This window comes from Syngnathus leptorhynchus, chromosome 16 (genome assembly GCF_054491065.1).
Source record: "Syngnathus leptorhynchus isolate UIUO chromosome 16, UIUO_Slep, whole genome shotgun sequence".
Classification (NCBI taxonomy): Eukaryota; Metazoa; Chordata; class Actinopteri; order Syngnathiformes; family Syngnathidae; genus Syngnathus; species Syngnathus leptorhynchus.
In genome coordinates, this window is record NC_141210.1 from 4,854,624 (window position 1) to 4,871,655 (window position 17,032).

The 17,032-nt window shown below is 44.3% G+C and overlaps 1 protein-coding gene across 1 annotated transcript; it reads right to left on the reverse strand.

The window, feature by feature from the left end:
• Positions 1–644: 644 nt before the first annotated feature.
• On the reverse strand, positions 645–13,874 carry baiap3 (BAI1 associated protein 3). The gene is made up of 33 exons (XM_085934930.1): positions 13,243–13,874; positions 9,964–10,051; positions 9,588–9,671; positions 9,406–9,513; positions 9,279–9,338; positions 9,153–9,219; positions 8,700–8,913; positions 8,574–8,618; positions 8,398–8,475; positions 8,171–8,276; positions 7,987–8,094; positions 7,836–7,928; positions 7,664–7,767; positions 7,473–7,590; positions 7,231–7,355; positions 6,878–6,968; positions 6,730–6,786; positions 6,553–6,650; positions 6,418–6,469; positions 5,905–6,056; positions 5,708–5,831; positions 5,482–5,622; positions 5,318–5,413; positions 4,836–5,051; positions 4,515–4,583; positions 4,350–4,429; positions 3,883–3,991; positions 3,735–3,800; positions 3,486–3,569; positions 3,213–3,333; positions 2,992–3,115; positions 2,463–2,668; positions 645–2,334 (listed from the first exon to the last, which is right to left on the reverse strand). The coding sequence occupies exons 1-33, from the start codon at positions 13,374–13,376 to the stop codon at positions 2,231–2,233; spliced, it is 3,522 nt and encodes a 1,173-aa protein (XP_085791056.1). The 5' UTR covers positions 13,377–13,874; the 3' UTR covers positions 645–2,230.
• Between the last annotated feature and the right edge of the window lie 3,158 nt (positions 13,875–17,032).

Genomic DNA, 17,032 nt, shown 5'->3' on the forward strand with positions numbered 1-17,032 from the left:
GCATTTGTAAAATTGAGGCCTTTGACTTGGCATTTAATTGTTTTTTTAAAAAAAAATAATAATTGAAAATAACTTCTAATTAAAATTTTCTATGCAGCATTGTTTTTATACAGGATCGCTTCTAAACGAGACTCAATACTGCCACCTGCTGGCAAAATTATTATTTTTAAACATCCGAGGTTAGATCGCCATCAACGCCACCATTTTTTTGAATATGTGTCAACAGGACGATAAATCTACAGCCGTCTGCAAATGACCCCAGAGTGGAACTTTTGGACAACGCTGCTTTTTAAATTCCTGAGTAGATGACAAGATCTTCCACAGTGCAACAATTGCAAATGCACACCCAAAAGCTTCAAGAATTTACCAAGTAGCATCCAGGAGACATGTCCCAACTCTTCTCGTCACACACGTTGTCATATTTGCTTTTAGTGTGTACGTGTGTGTCTTCCCGTGGGGCTACTGTGGCATTACAGCAAACAGTCAAGGTGTATTAAAGGTCAGTGCACAGATTTGATGTCACGGCATGGTGCAAATTCAAAGTCAAACATTTTAGATAGGTATAGAAAAAAGATTTCAGGCCATAAAAGAAATAATAGCCAAAGTACTAAAAGCATCAACTCTATTTGAAATGTAAACACCATTTTATTTCAAGTCCATTGACAGATCTTAAATAGTTTGATTATCTAATAAATAGCAACACAAGCTTTTTTTTTTTTTTACACGTTTAAATACAAATAATTCACTGCAACTATAACAAGGTACTTTACTCACAAGACGCCTTCGAACCCACCAGAGTGCCACTTGACGTTATTTCTTGTACCAACAGTTTCAAATAAAACGTTTTCCCCAGTTTGTGTTGTGCTCACCCAAAATGGAAGTTTGCCTCCTCTTCCATAGCAACTCCACACAAAAACAACACAATACTGCACAAAAAAGCTACAGTAAGAGTTTACAACACCATCAAAAAAATACTGTCAGTGCAATTTTTGTTTGTTGACCTGCTACACTTTTTCCTCCCTCATCATCATCTTGTAAGTGAGATGTCCTCGTAAATGTTATGTTTGTTTTTGGCTGCTATTGTTTGAGAATATTTGTCAATTTTTGCACATGTCCTGAGTGTTGTTAGTCATCGAAATGTTGAACAGAGGCTGAGATGTCCCGAAGTCAAATTCCTTGTTTGGCATGCTCAAACATGGCCAATAAAAATTCTTGAATCTTGAATCGATTCACATACAAACGTAATTCAAGTTGTATTCTCGCTCAGAATGATGCGACAATTTGTTTGTGATAAACTGAAATGCTGGAATGATTTTAGTAGGACATTGTACAAAAAGTTCATCACCATCTTACTGCAAAATTATTCCCCGCCTCATCGAAGGATTTTAATATTGGTATTTTTGTTTTGTTTAATTTGTACTATTTGTGTGTTCTGTATAATCAGTAATGTATTTTATTTATTTTGTATATTTTTATTTTATATTTCAGTCTTCCATGTCCAAATTTGGTTGGTCAGTCCCCCCCGACATTTTGTTACAAAAAACATTTCTAAGTGGTTTAGAATTTGCCATATTAATCAAATGAAGAATCCAAGGCAGAATAAATTTTTCTCCCAAAAAAATTGTCATTTGCAAAAAATTAAACAAATAAATAAATAACTAAAATACTTTTTAGACAAAATCCTACTAAATTCTCATAACAGTTAGCAGTCGCTAGTTAGCAGTTGACATCCACTATTTTTAAGTGTAGTATACCAACTAATACAATACAATGAACAAATACGACTCAAAGTTGAAAAACGTTCAACACCCTCCCCCCCCGCCCCCCCTCCAAGTTTTATACCCTGAGCTTCCGTCAACTTAACATCGGACACCCTCCAAAACTGCCACAAACACACGTGAGGTAAAGATTCAGACTTCTGAGTGCTACTTCCACAAAATAGTTTGGAATTCAATATCATATCAAATATACGACAGAGAACGTTACAAAAAAATTGTCACAGATACTTTTTTTTTTTTTTTCCTAAAATGGAGTTAAACTGAGACAGCATTGGGTTGCACAGTGACTCTCTCGTAATTTCTCATTTTGGTATAGATACTAAACGAACGATAATAATAAAAAAAAAAAAACGACAACCCCAAAATTGTAAACATTGTACCGGTACAAGAGCACAGGTGGCGACACTTGGTCAGAGAACATCGATATGCGTTGGCACAGGGATTTTTTTTTTCTACTCCTCCTCCATGGACTTCTCAATCTCCTTCAGCCTGCGGACAAACTCCTGAGCCTCCCTGTCGCCCGCTCGAGCGTCCAGCATTCGCATGATCGGCTTTTCTGTAGGGCGAGAAGCAAAAAAAAAAAATCCATGATGCCATTAAAAACTTTGACAGCAAGTTTGAACAGCGGAACATTGGGAAGGAAGGAGATCATCTGTCTTTGCGGAATGTTTTGAGTATACCGACCGCTGGGTTTGCTGCGAGACAGGTGGAGGATGAAGGGTTGCACGCTCTTGCCGGCCGCCGTGGCGTTGGGCCTCCCCGGCCAGCAGAAATCGCTGAGCGGGGCCACCGCCTCGCCGGCAAAGTCGTTAGTGGACAGCCAATCGTAGTCCATCACGGTGAAGGTCAAGCAGGCGAATCGGTGCCTGTAATGCTCGGGACTCACATGGCTGCGCCGTAGGGATTGAGATATTTTTTTTTTTTCATATGGAATGCATCTTAAATATTATCATCACTGATGTTTTTTTTTTTTTTATCTTTAGGAGAGATTTTTTTCATTACTTTTCAAATAACTCCTCTTAATTACTTTCAATGTTAAATCCTATCAATCTACCAACTAATGTCATGTTGCTAATAAAAGGTGAAGAGATGAAGGGGCTTGGGCGACCTTTGCGAAGAAGAAATGGAGTGGTGAAGCAATAGCAATCCCCGAAGCACATAAACCACCCTGGCGTGACCTTTTTACATGACACGAGCGGGAACAAGCACTCACAAGTAGAAGAGCTCGTCGAACACGGGGTGCAGCGTCTTCAGCTTCACCTGCGTGCGCTGGCTCTTGGCCTGAGGGAAGAGGTGGTGGGGGCACAGCTCCACGATGACAAAAGGGTCACTCAGACCTGACGATTGAAACCAAAATGTTGTTACAAATGCTACGCTAACGGTTATCTGCTAACAACATATCTGTACAGACTCCCTACTGAGGAGAACCTTTACCATTCGCATCCAACGCCATGATGTCAGCGGCGTGCAGGATCTCCACGGTCAGCCTCTGCTCGGGAGCGTCGTAGTAGCACTTGACGCTGATTCGACCGAAGCGTGTGTGTTTGAGGGTTTTCTGCATCGCACACACATTCACTTATGGAGAAAAAGCTCAATGTTCAAACCTCCCCCCCACTCCCCCCATCTGACAATAACATCGAAACCATAGAAGCGTACAAAGAACAAGTGTCTGGCGTCCGGATCGATACCCGGCGAAGCGGAATGTACCTGCAGGGAGATCTTTTCCAGGTAATACTGTTCAATCAACTCGAAAGAGGAACACTTGTTCAACTTCAGCTCCTCCTCCAGGGCCTTGTGTGTGTAGGGGTCGTAGGGGGAAGGATGAGGTCATGTTTGCAAGGAAGGACAAAACACAAAAACTGTTCTTATTGGCTGTTTGTGTTGCAGAAGCAAAAAAAAAAAAAGTTCAATTTATAAACAACCATTTTCATCATCGATACATTTACCACAAATCACCTTGTAGTCTCCACTCTTCATATCATCAAGAGACAGACCGTTTTCTTGGAGGAATTGCAATAAGGTCTACAAATATGAGAAACAAACAGAAAATTGAGGAACACATTCGCTCGCACAATCCGCACGTCGCCATAAAACCCCCCCTGACCTCGACAGTGTATTGGAAGCGGTTGTAGAACTCCACTTGTACGCCTCGGTTCTCCGTGACTGAATCCAGGATCATGCGCACCAGCAGCTCCCACAAGCTTTGCAGAACCCTGATGGGTCAAACACATCTTGACCTTAAAAGAAAGTCACTGGAGGGGTCAGAAATATCTAGCTCCGCCTCCAAGAGCAGTTTGCTGTAATTCTTTATCCTTTGACGGAAGAATGTTACAGAGCTTTTACTAAGACGCATTTTAATTATGAAAAATGTCGTAATTTTTAGGTATTATGGGCTATGATTCTGTGCTACCTTTGCAAATAATTGGCAGCACACACACACATGCACAGGGAGGGGAAAAGCAATTCAACATAAGGTATAATTATAAATCATAATTGGTATGCTAATCACACATTGTGCCTGTTAGGAGAAAAATATTTAGAGAAAGGGGGCACGTGGGAGGCAGTAATTACCGAGTCAGGTTGTCCTTCACCAGCGCATCGGTGAGGATGACCACGGTGTCCTGCAGGTACTTCATGAGGGGGTCCACGGCCTGGTCACAACAACGTGAGCGCACGCGAGTCACGAGTGCACACGCGTGTGGTTATAAATTGAAGCAAACTGACTAGAGGGCTTACGTCGTCGTTGTTGATGGAGTCGGGGGACAAGCTGATGTGTTGGATGTAGCGCCGAAGCTCCGGCACCATCTGCTCATCAGCGGCAATAGAAACATAAATATTTGAAAAAAATAATATATAATATATAATAATATATAATATACAAATCTAACAATATAAATAAAAATAATATATGAATATAATATTTCAAAATAATAGCAACATAAATATTTGAAAAAATATATATATTATATAAATATAATAATCTACAAATATTATATATGTATGGATGAATAATAATATATACATATATCATTAAAATAGAAAAAGGTGTGGTCGCACCTTGTCCGTGAGCATCGCGATGAGGCGCTTGGCTTCCCTTTGCAGGTCCAGGTCCACGTTGAAGAGCTGCCTGTTGAGGGCCTTGAACACCTGCTCCTTGCCCTCGGCGCCGCAAGACTCCTCCATGGCGCGCTCTACGCCTTGCCATCCCAGGTCGCGGGGCAGGTGACCCAGGAAAACGCGTACGAGTTCAACGTCATTGAGGGCCACACACAGCTAAGCGGGAAGCGAGGAAGAGGAGCGAAGGAGCAGAAAAAGAGAGAGAGAGATAGGGCGGAGCTGGAGAAAAGGCTGAAGGAAAAGAAGCAGGGCTACAAAGAGGGCAGGCAGGGTGCCGTTGTGAATGACCGACAGGCAACATTTTTTTTTTTTTTTTAGTGTCAACATAACGTCGCGGTCTCGTCGTCCTGCTGGCACGGCGCGCGAGGGGTCCTGGCTGCCATTTAGCGTCACACGTCACCGAGCCTCACTACGGGCGTTACCTGAACTATGAAGCTCTTGTGGTCCCGGCCCAGCTGGCTCCTCTCAATCTTGCGCGTGAGCATCTCCGAGTAACACACGGCCTCGTTGCAAAAGTTCTGGAACAAGGATTAGTTTACGTGGGTGAAAAATTGGAAACATAGAAATGATGAACGATATTTATTACGTCGGTCAAGCGGGTGACAAAAATGAAGGTGCCAGCGGAGTCCGGCCAGGCCAGCTGGAGCCAGATGTCTCGGACTTGTCGGAAGCAAGACGTGACTTCCAGCGCCGACGAGCTGTGCTTGTCCTGCTGCACCGCTTCCATCTAAAAAACAACAGTCGATAGGCGTATCGCCATGGTTACCGCACTGGAGGACCGAGAAATCCCGGGGTAGGGTGTCGTGTCTTGCCTTATCCGTCTCCACCGCTTTGCAGATCTTGTCACACGACCTGTCGTGAACGATCTGCAGGAACTTGTGAATGGACGACTTGAACCAGTCGTGGAATCCCGTCAAGGCTAACATCTTTGCATCCCTGTGGAGAAGCACAATGAAGAAAACGCGACAAAAGTATTGTGACGCTGGCAAACTGAAAGTAAGCAATAGACTTGAGAGGAAGAAACTCCCGGAAGCCTTTGAGGATCTTCAGGGACACGAAAAGCTCAAAGACGGTCTCGCCCATTGTCTGCGTCAGTCTGGAACTTTCTTGCTCCAGGGTGCCACAAAGCCTCTCCATGGCTACGTTGACATCATCAGCCACCTACGATACAAAAAATAGAAAAATATTTCTCAATAATGTGTTTAACCAGTTCTCGAGTACCTTGATCAGAAAATGTATTAAATTAAACATTTGTAGTGTCTCAATGCCAGTTGCAGTTGTTGGCTAGGAACTAGCTGCTAGCAACTAACCGCTAGCCATTAGCTAGCAGTTTAATATACGCTGGCAACAGCCAGCTGATATTTTTAGTTCATGAAAACCCGCTTTAGGTTGTTTCCAAACATTAATGCGGTTTTCTACCACCAAGTTGTCACATTTCTTTTGTTTCCTTAGCCTTTTGACGGCACAATGCTAACTATAACTTCATACGTCTCCTTTAAAAGAGACGATTGTGAAGACTTACCAGTTTCTCCAGCTGCCTGTAGGACACGCTGAAGAAATCCACTTTGACCGCACTATGAGAACAAAAGAAACACCAGGAGGTGAACATTAACGGAAGTCAATTCAAGCAAAAAAAAGTTTTCAGCTTCGGTTGTACCTGTAGAAGAGTTTGTTGTAGATATTCTGAGCTCTCTGAACATCTGTGCAGGCGGCATCCACCACCACAACCATTTTTTTCAGGTGCTCCTCAAGCGACTGCAGAATTTTGACATTCATGACAACGCGTGAGAGTACAAAAATAAATCGGAGGAGTTTTCCTCTCGCGTGCACTTACCCCATCCTCCGGCTTGTACTGCGCAATTAAACTCTCATACCACTCCGAGGTTCCTTTCTGCCATTTCAAGTAGTCGGTGATTAGAAGTGAGTTCAAACTCATTAGGAGGACTCCCGCGAGTCGTAATTCCACTTTCACTGTTTGTTACCTTCACGGCGGATGTGATGTCCAAGTGCAGCTCGTTCCGTAGAGGGCAAACGGTCTTGAACGCCCGCATGTTCTGCATGTAACCGATGCCCCTGGTAAAAGAAGACGATGACATCATCTTATTACACGTATCATTTTGGTAGCAGTGGATTTGGAGCTGATTGGGTTACCCAACCGATTGCTGATTAAAATTTGTGCCGGCTAAAGAGTAGAAGAGTGGTGGTGGCTAGATGGCTCAGTGGAGAAGGGTCACGTGGGCGACGGTGTCTCAGCGAGAAAAGGTCAGACAGTTTCCCCCCGCCGCATGACGTGATGCGATGTGAGGCGATGGCGGCGCGGCAGCGGGGACGTTACCTCAGCATGAGTTCGTAGCGTGTAATGGCGGCGACGCTGGTGCAGGGGAAAACCTGCCGCATGTTCTTCATCAAGCACAGGCAGTGCTCCGTGTACAACCGGAAGCTGTCTGACAGCTGCCTCTCCTGGACACACCAAGCGTCCCCCCCCCCCTCTCGTGAGACATTTTTGGCAGAACCCAAAAAGTTTTAATGAATGTCAGCCATGAGCTAATGAGGTGGACGTTTCCCCTCCATCCCTACCAGGTCTCCTCTCACAGAGGGAGGGTCCCACTCTGCATCGATAGCCCTCAGGAGGCGTAGCAGCAGGGAGTAGCACACCCGTTGAGTTCGATGGTGGCCGCTGTAGCACTGCCAGCGACTGAGGCGGAAATGGCAACCTTTTAGCACGTTAGCTGCTGTTTTGTTTTCATTCTCTTACAATAGAAACTCACATAATGGCCTGTTGGAGACGGGTGAGGTCCGTTTGCACGGCGTGGTGAGTCAACACCGTCCACGCCGGCGGGCTAACCTGCCCGTTCCAGTTGTAGGGCTCACGCTAGTAAAGAAAAAAAACAAATTGATGACAAATGTACCAAAGCATCTCGACTGAGGCAACTCACTCACCTTGACGTGAGCGTGCTCATATTCAACAATTTGACTCAGCAGTTTCTTGTGGACGGACACGTTGGATTCTTTCTTCGACAGCGTCGTGTCTCTCTGAGTCGGATATAAAAGCGTGAGCGCCTTCCTGGAAATAAGAGGCAGATGCTCGTACCTGGCTGGTGAAGAGCTGCAGTATTAGGTGACATTCGCCCTGTACTTTGGAGGCGCTCGAGCGGGGCTCCAGCTTGAACCAAGTGTCAAAGCCGCCGACGGGAATCTCCTGGCAGAATGGTAAAAATGAGCAATATAAATCATGATGAATACTCTTCATTCCAAATGTTGGAACTTTTTCTCACGCTTAAAGAGATGTTGAGGCATCCCAAGAAATCGTCTACGTTCTCCTCGGAGCCGGATGACGACGATCCGTTGGCGCGCACCGATTTTGCAATCTGCTTAAAGTACCTTTCAGAGCGGGAACAGTTTCAGTTATGCTAGCAAAGTTCATTTAAGTAAAATTTACTTTTGTTCTTTTATTTCCTGATATACTATTTTTACATTTTCACATATTTTTATTTGTTATTACCTTCCCATTCCTCGAAGTCCACTGACTTCATTGAGTTTTTTGCAGGCCTCGGCCACCGAGACGTCATCATCGTGATCCCTGGAGAAGAAAAAGAGATTGTCTTCTCTTTGCAGTGACAAGAACATCAATAATCAAATCTCAAGGAAAATATCACAGAAAAACAAAATGAATCATACCAAATGTCCAAATGTAGCAAGTCATTGTGGACGTCATCAATTTCACTGTGGATAGAAAAATAGAAGATCCCTTTTAGAATTTTCCATGTGATGTCATCACCAGCATCACAAAAATGTCCGACTCACAAGACAAAATGCTCGTCCCAGACCGGATTGAGGGTCTCCGGCTTGACCTCGGTGACCTGGATGCATCTGGCGGGCAGCGCCTCCTTGGTGCTGGAGCGTTTCTCCAGTTTCTCCTTCCTCTTCCTGAAGCTGAACTTCCTCTCCTTCTTGTCCTCGGGCTCCCGCGGGCTTTGGCCCTCCAGGATGCCCAACATGCAGTATGGGTCGCTGTAGCCTGCGCAACACGCAACAGATGCTAACGTCGACTGCCACAATTTCAAACTGCCAAGATTAGATTTTTTTTATTTGTTGCTCACATGCAATAAATATTTATTCACAATCAGGCAACTCCGCACTTGTACACAAATGACATGCTATTAGCAAATGAGAGGAAAAAAATGATTATTTCGTTAAGTGCGCTTCAAAAGCTTTTCCGAGGCATAATGGAGGCTAAATTAGCTTGAAGTGTCTTACCATTGGCGTCCTTAGCCAGCAGGTTTTTGGCTTTCAAGACAGAAGCTCTCAAGGAAAATGTAGCTCTCTGTAGAAGAAATTCACCAATAATTGCAACCATGATGTTAGAATTCTTCGGCATCTCACCTTGGATTCTTGCACTTTCTGGAGTATGATGTCATGTTCCTCCTCGCCCATATCAAAAACCTTTTTTTGAAAACAGGAATAATTTAGATTTATTTTTTTATGAGGTCCAGTCTGGCCGTGGTATTACCTTCAGCAGGTAGGCAAAAAGTTCTTCGTCACTCGTCACGTGTTCCGATGAGGGCACGCCCACTCGGTTGACCACCGTGTACACGGCTTCCTCGTAGAGCAAGTCCAGCTGAGGAAGAAAATGTAAAATATTCACGATTTTTATTCTTTGAGTCGTTTTCAAGCGAAAAAGGGGAATTAAACCTCCGTCCTGCTGATTCTGTCCTGGATAAAGGCCTGGTCCACATGTTCTTGTGGTGGTGGCACGGTACAGGCTCCTCTTTGACACTGTAATGGCAACAAGTGGATCCCCGTTGGACGAATATATATGAAAGTTCAATATTTCATTTATTGCAGCATTTTTTTCAAGATGCTAAGAAATCATCAATGCGCTGTAAAGACACGAGGTGAAACAGAACCGCCGGCAGCTCGACAATGACCAACTTCCAAAACAAACTGACTCCGTCTGTTCGCGGACGTCACTTTGGCCGAGCTGCGGCGCCACCCACTCGCGTTTCGCTAGCTTGAGCGCCGTTAGCCTGCCAACAGATGGAAAGGTGGAAGTCGGGTGGGAGGTTACCTCGGCCTGGCCGGCCTGCAGCATGTTCTCCTGTTTCTGCAGAATGGTATTCATACGCTCAAAGAACTCCGTGCTCTCCTCGGAGAACCTGGCAAGGGAAGAGGAAAAAAACCAACATGCTTGATTTGATGATTGTGGTTGTGTTGTTTGGTGAGCCGGTAGAAGGGACTGAAAATTGGGTGGGCTGAAGGGGCTGAAGTTGGTCGCCATTTTGGTGCATGGAATCTATCGTTAATGATTTTTAGAGAACATTTGTGGGATTAGAATAGTTCCTTGGAGAACACCGGTGACTCGAAACATGTGGATGAAGGCGAGCGTGACTTATGCTTGCTGAGTATTGACCTCAAACAAGTTGCTCTTGATATTTTTTGTCTTGTGGACTTATAAACAATAAATGAATACAAATAAATGTTTTAAAATGTTGAGCTCATGCAGTTTTGGGGTTTACCACGATAAAGACATTATATGCCTTTGAAATACAAGATTCCCTAATTGGTTTTACGTCAATCTGTGCTGAAAACAATTATTTAAAAAAATATATATATGTATTTATTTATTTATTTATTAATGATCAAAACACCAGAAAGTCTTCCATTGGTCGGCGGACCAGTTGGTAGCTTCTTCGATCGCAAACGAGCTTCCAAAAGCGAGTCGGGTGGTTTGGAATAAGTATTGAATTCTTTTAAACTATCAAATTAAACTCAAACTATCTCATAAATATCAATTAGACTAATGTAGTCTGGACTCCACTGATTTGCTCCATCATGGCTGCTCTCTGGGATCTATTTGAATCAGATGAGCACAGCTGTGTGCAAATAATGTAAATTTTTTCAGCCTCCTGGTCGTCATGGCGATACGCGGGGGCACGTTTGGAGAGCGGGGTGGAGTAGAAACCTCCAACACCTTGAGAATCCCCTTTTCCAAATTTCTAGCAGCTTTCCACCATCACCCGCCAACACGGAAGGAAATCACCTCTGATGTGAGCAGCGGCAGAGCAGCGGGGGATCCGCCTTTTGCCCCCCAATCCCTCGCTGCCCACCCGTTTCCTTTTCCCTTGTCATATTAGGCGGTGGTGGAATGAGGGCCCCCATCATGCTCGCTTTTATTGGCGTCATCGCATCGCAGCGGGGGGTGTGGCAGCCCATCCTCGCCGCCACCCGCCAACTTTCGCCGTGGCGGGGGGGAGCAGATGGTAAACCCCTGAGGTATTGATGAAGACTAATGGCAGACATGCTGGGATTGCTGGTCGACCTCTCACCAAAAAAAAATGCTGGAATATTTGACAACAGAGTTAAGTTGCGTGGAAATCTAAATTCTCCCACAGATGGGACTCTGTTTTGTTGGAGTGGTATTCCAGTTTTATTTCAGCGCATACGATACAAATAAGTCATCGTTGCGCTTTGAGACTCTCAATTCCCTCCACATCCGTTCTTGATTGTCGTGAGCACAAATCTGTTCAGTCTTCTGTCAGTCTTACTGCCGGAAGGGATTTGGCTAAACACTATCGGCTCTTTTGTTCCCGGCTTTTGGAGCAAGACTTTTTAAAAAAAAAAATTATAATGCCTGAACTGACACATTGAAATAAACAAAACGCACTTGACAATCAGTCTTACTGACGTCACCGGAAAAAGTGTCTTGATGTTGCTAGGAAACAGGTTCTCATGTTGTTTTTGAGTCAAATATACTTTCCTGAATTCCTTCCAATGCTTTTATTTATTTTATTTTATTTCCCCCCTCGTCTGGGCTAGTGTGGAGACGGGAAGAAAATGGCTTTGTTGAAAAAGTAGAGGTGACAAGCGGCCGCTTGTTTCGAAACTTGTGGCAGCACGTATACGGCGATTACCCGAGCGTGCATCAATGTCGGCGACGCCGTGCATTAAAGATCATGTGATTCCTTCCGATCAAACAATTTTTTTTTTTCTGTTCAAGAAATCCGATTGTCACACGGCTGTCGCTATCCACTATGCGGGGCTTATCACGGCTGGAGGATGTGCGTGACAAGGATCAACACCCCCCCTCAATTCCTCGTGCTCTAATTACCCAATTAATTAAGCAAGAAGACTGAGTGCTCACCAAGAGATATCCCCATGTTTTGTCACTCATTCCTTGCCATCGTATATTCACAGCTAAAGAAAAAAAAAGGATTAAATTTAAACTGGTTTAGCAGGCCACTCGGTCCCTTGGATGGAGGTCCGTGCTCCCGGTGTGATGGTAGCGGTGCATTGATTAAAAAGCAGTGATACGACGCAGGTAAACCTGCTAACGAGATCCCGGTAAAGCAAAAATGCAAAGTGTGGAGTCCACCTCTTCCGAGTGGAAACTGATTATCACCTCCCGATGCAATTAGTGCGTGCACACACACACACATCTAAATTTTGCTGAATAGAAATGATCGACCTGGTCGATTTCCATTGTCAATCCAAGCCCGTAATGCAGTGTACAGTGGCGATAATGGCGAGCAAGGATCAAGCTCTAATGATGAGCTGTACGGGCATGGTGGAGACTCAGCTTGGAGGCTTTAACATCGGAGAGCCCGCACGGGAAATGAGGAATGACATGCACCGTCGTGACAGTTCAGACGACTATTTAAAGGAACAAACAAAATGGATCCTGCCGGAGCCCATTGGATTATGTATTTATTAAAATATTTAATCAGAGTGATATGCCAGGAGATAAACAGGTTCCACGCGACACCCGAGGTCGTCCTTCCTCCGTGTTAAAAATAAACACGGGCGTCATTACAAAAGGAAGTTCACGTCGAGGCAGCAAAGCTGGGGTTTAGGTTGCTATGGTAACCCTAGGTTCATACTATTAGTTGTGTTTTTTTTTTTTTGGCTGCAGATGAGGCTTCAAAACAAGAACGGGGAGGGAGGGGGGGGGGATCACCTGTGTCACTTGATTTGTTGCTACGAGACAAGCACATGGTAAAGTTATTTTGATTTAAAACAGAAGACAAAGATAAACAAATGCATTTAGCAACACGCTGGTGCAGTTAACGAGAAGCAACGCCATAACAGCACATTAAATGTAAGTATATTTTTATACAGTAATGGATGTCAAAGACAGTGATCAAATGGGGTAAGGCATTCATTTTAGCAGAAGTCCCTGTATTTGAGATAAGGTATCTATTTCTACAAGTAGCCTGGTTATCAATTGGGGTAAGGTGTTCATGAGAGTTGAGGTTTCTAAATTTGAGGTGCAGCATTCATTTTTTTTTTCAAATGGCTTAACATGGTTAATTGGAGTAAGGCATTTATTTGAGGTTTGGCATCCACTCACCTTCGGGTTAAGGGTTCCGGGCAGTGGGAGAGGGGGCTGCCGACAGCGGGCGGCGACTCCCTGCGGGTCCTCAACGACTGGCTCCTTTGTACCTGCCGCAAGACGCTACTCTTCAGGTCCAGCAGCGTCGTCATGGCGCCACACTGTCGGACCCCGAAAGACAAAGAGGGATTCAGAAAGAGTTCACATTCAACTCACCAATGAATTTTTCTTGAGCACTTCTGACTCCCAAAGGAGAAATAAGGTGAGAAACTGAGATCATTTGAGGATCCTAACATTGATTCATTCGGTTTTTTTTTGGTTTTTTTTGATAAAACCTGCCCTCATAAAGGCGGGGTAAAACCTTAGACTAGGACCTGGGCCAGGAATTCACAGGACACATTTACAAAGGCTGGGATTTGAACCCCAAACGGTCCTGTGGGTCCACTTCAACTGCTTCGGTGCCAAACACGTTGTCCAGAAAGGTGGGAAAAAAGGTGAGAAAAGCTAGCCAGTGTGTCTCATTAGTCGGTTATCATCGCTATGGCAACGTCCAACTGCAGTTCAGCCCCTCCTCTCTTTTGCCAGACCCACTTGAGTGACATTCATGTTCATTTAGATTATCACTGGAAAAACATTTTTTAATTAATTTCTCGAGGACACTTGAAGGAGGTACAAGTTTCATGCGACTAAAATTTCTTGATCAAGAGGACGTCTAAACGTGACACATAAAAAATAGGTTACGCATTTGCTTTGTTTTTTCTTTTTTTTACAAAGGCAGGCAATGACGGCAGTTACTTGTCATGCCCTTCACTTTCATTTTCACTTCAAGTTTGTCTTTCAAGACTAACAAAGTTATGTAACCTTCATAACGCGACAGGCTCTCTGCAGAGAAGATTCAAATAAAGTCAGATGGATTTAATGAAGCTGAGCGGCACAAGGCGGCGAGCGCGGGGCGGGGCGAGCTTTCCTTCCAATATCGTCTAATGACATTTTGAGAAATCAAACCAAGTCAAAAGCCCCCCCACCACCACCATTCACTTTATTTACTATAAGTGATAATATCTAACCTCAGAGCCACTAATCATATCCTCATTTTTTTTATATAGCTGCTGTGTAAATATCACTTTAGACTTATAACTGTTGGTCACATTTGCTTCACTCATTCATCAGATTAATAATCGCCTTGTGTAAATGTCACGGAGGATGGAGGGGGTTCTTCTGCCCTCTCGAAGGCCGCCATTCGTTTCAGAAATTCCGAAACTGGATTTCCATTTACACGAAGGATTTTTTGCTTTCAAGTGGCACAATTGAGACGTGAGTCATAGCAGCGTAAGAGGAGAAAAAAAAAACTTCCAAAAATAATCGCAATATTGCCAAAGTGTTAGCCAATGAAACAATGGCTATCAACAATGGAGACATAATAAACACAATTCAACTATTGCCTAAGTGTGACTTGAAATGTTCAGAAATAAAATCAGGCTTTTCAAAGCCAATTAGGCACGAGTACCAGCAGCGTAAATCCACCCCAAGTGCAGCCGCCCGTCTCGCAAAGCCCTCTTTTGTGAGGTTACGAATCGAGAGAAGCGAGAAAGAGCCAGCTCACAAAAGACGGCTGACAAGAAGCACAAGAGAAGCTGACGTGATTGACAGAGACGCCGTTCCGCACAGTCAGCCCGACTCGGTCGAACACTCTTTTAAAAAAGTTGACAGGCCACATCGTTGAAGAAGAACAATGGCGGCTGCTATTAGCAAAGTGTAATTGAGGACAAATAGGGAGTCTTTGAATTAATATCATCGCTTTAGGGTGAACCCCATTAAAATGAAGTCAGTCCCAAAACTCAAAACATTAGCAGAGTGCCAGAAACAAACGGATTGTAGAGATTCTAGACATTGTTAGCGTAACGGCCGAATTAATCAGCCGACTGGCCGTCTCCAAGCAAGTCAGACGTGAGCAAGTGCAAGTCGCACGGACGGCCGCGATCTTATCGATCCACGGCGCTGACGTCTGGAACCCTCACGGTGCATCCACTCCATTAGCCTCAAGTGTCTTCTTGTCTTCTCTGCCACATTTCACCCGTGGGTCATTTTAAATGCATCCCGCTGAGGGAAAGTGTTGGAAAATTGTAGCGCTTCAGATAAAAGGCGGACGATAGGAAATAAAGATAAATGGCAAATATAAAAAAAAAAGTCTAGGTAGGTGTTGCTGTTTTGGTTAGCAAGAGCATTCAAATTGTAGTTTGTTTCTCTAATGTCAATGTATAAATAAAATAAAAAAAGGTGGATTTTATTGCGTTTCTGACTTTCACAAAAGTGGATTTGACCCAATAAAAGGGTCGAAAAAGAGTCGAGCCATAAATCGTAAGTGTTGAGTGTTTCCGACCAGAAATCTTCACGCGTGTATGGGGAATAGCGACGTCTCCGTGAGTTATTCGACGAGTACAGTTTGTGAGTAATGTGGCAACCAAGTGCAAGTCCATTTTCTGCCTCCTCGAGTGAAAAACGATTGGATGTTTTGAACGCTCCGCTGCGCCCGCATCGTGATCGGCAGATCACTCGACGGCATCTCCCAGAGACCTCCCGAAGCGTATCGTTGAAAGTGGAAATGTTTTCCTTTACTGCTCTGAGGGTGGAGCTGGGGGGGGGGGGGGGAGGGGGCACACACCCCTAGCACGTCATTTTCAGCATGACCCGTGTTGACAGGCAACAGCGGCTGCCTCCCAGGTGAATCCATTTCAATTACAGTCGCCCACTGACAGGATTTGACTCTGTGGTGACAAAACGAGTCTCACCGGTGCCCATCGGGAAGCGGGGCGGGCTGGTTTGTTTTTGTGAAAGCAGCTGCCAGGGAAACACAGTCAAAGCCTTCACACCCCCCCCCCCTTCGACATCGGCGCCAATGGCATACCAGGGAAAAACGCTCACCAATGTCTCTTCTGAGCGAGCCAATGAGCCCGGCAGCCAAAGGCGCCTAGCTGAGTGTCTCTATGGTAACGGCGGAGGGAAAGGGAGCCACTAAATACAGGTAAATGGAATTTCACAAAAGCCCGGCTAGCAGAGGAACCTTGATGTTCTAATGGGCTCGCCAGAACGCTGTTAAATGTACACACAGTTGGACATGTGGCTGAGGTCTTGTAAAATGGAGGAAGATGCAAGAGGGAGATTGCTGAGGCTACTTTTTATCATGCCTGGGCGGTTTCAAGCAGACATTAAACACCTTTGAAGGAGTCGTTATTAGTGGAGCGCTTCACTCGGGATAAAGTGTCAGTCACGGAATCATTTGCAATCGTTCCGTGATTGACTGGTGACCAACTTCCGGGGGCGCATGAGGACTTGAAATCGGCAGAAATTTAAAAATGGACGTCTGCTGAAGTCTTTTATGCCGAGAGACGATGGACCGTCAATTTAATTTGAAGAAGTTCAAGTGACGAGCGAATCAAAGTGACACAAACGCTTGCGCCTGCAGGTAACACGGATAATCCACCCCAAAAAATGTTTTACTTCGAAAGACCACACACATGATGAGGAAGATGGTTCTCACTTCCTTTATGGTGTGGTGTACTCAAGGTGACTAACACAAACATAACTAGAGCTAGCACTATTGAATATTTTAAAAAATAAATTATTCCATCGATTAATTGAATAAAATCGCATAAAATCGTATTTTGTATTTAAGTGTATTAAAAAACATTTTTTTTCCCAATTACTGTTTATTTTGTGATAAAAAAACAACAATTAGGCAACATTACAGCAATTAAGGACCTGCAATTCTCTTCAATGTGGACAGGGGGAGCCAAAATCACCTATTAAC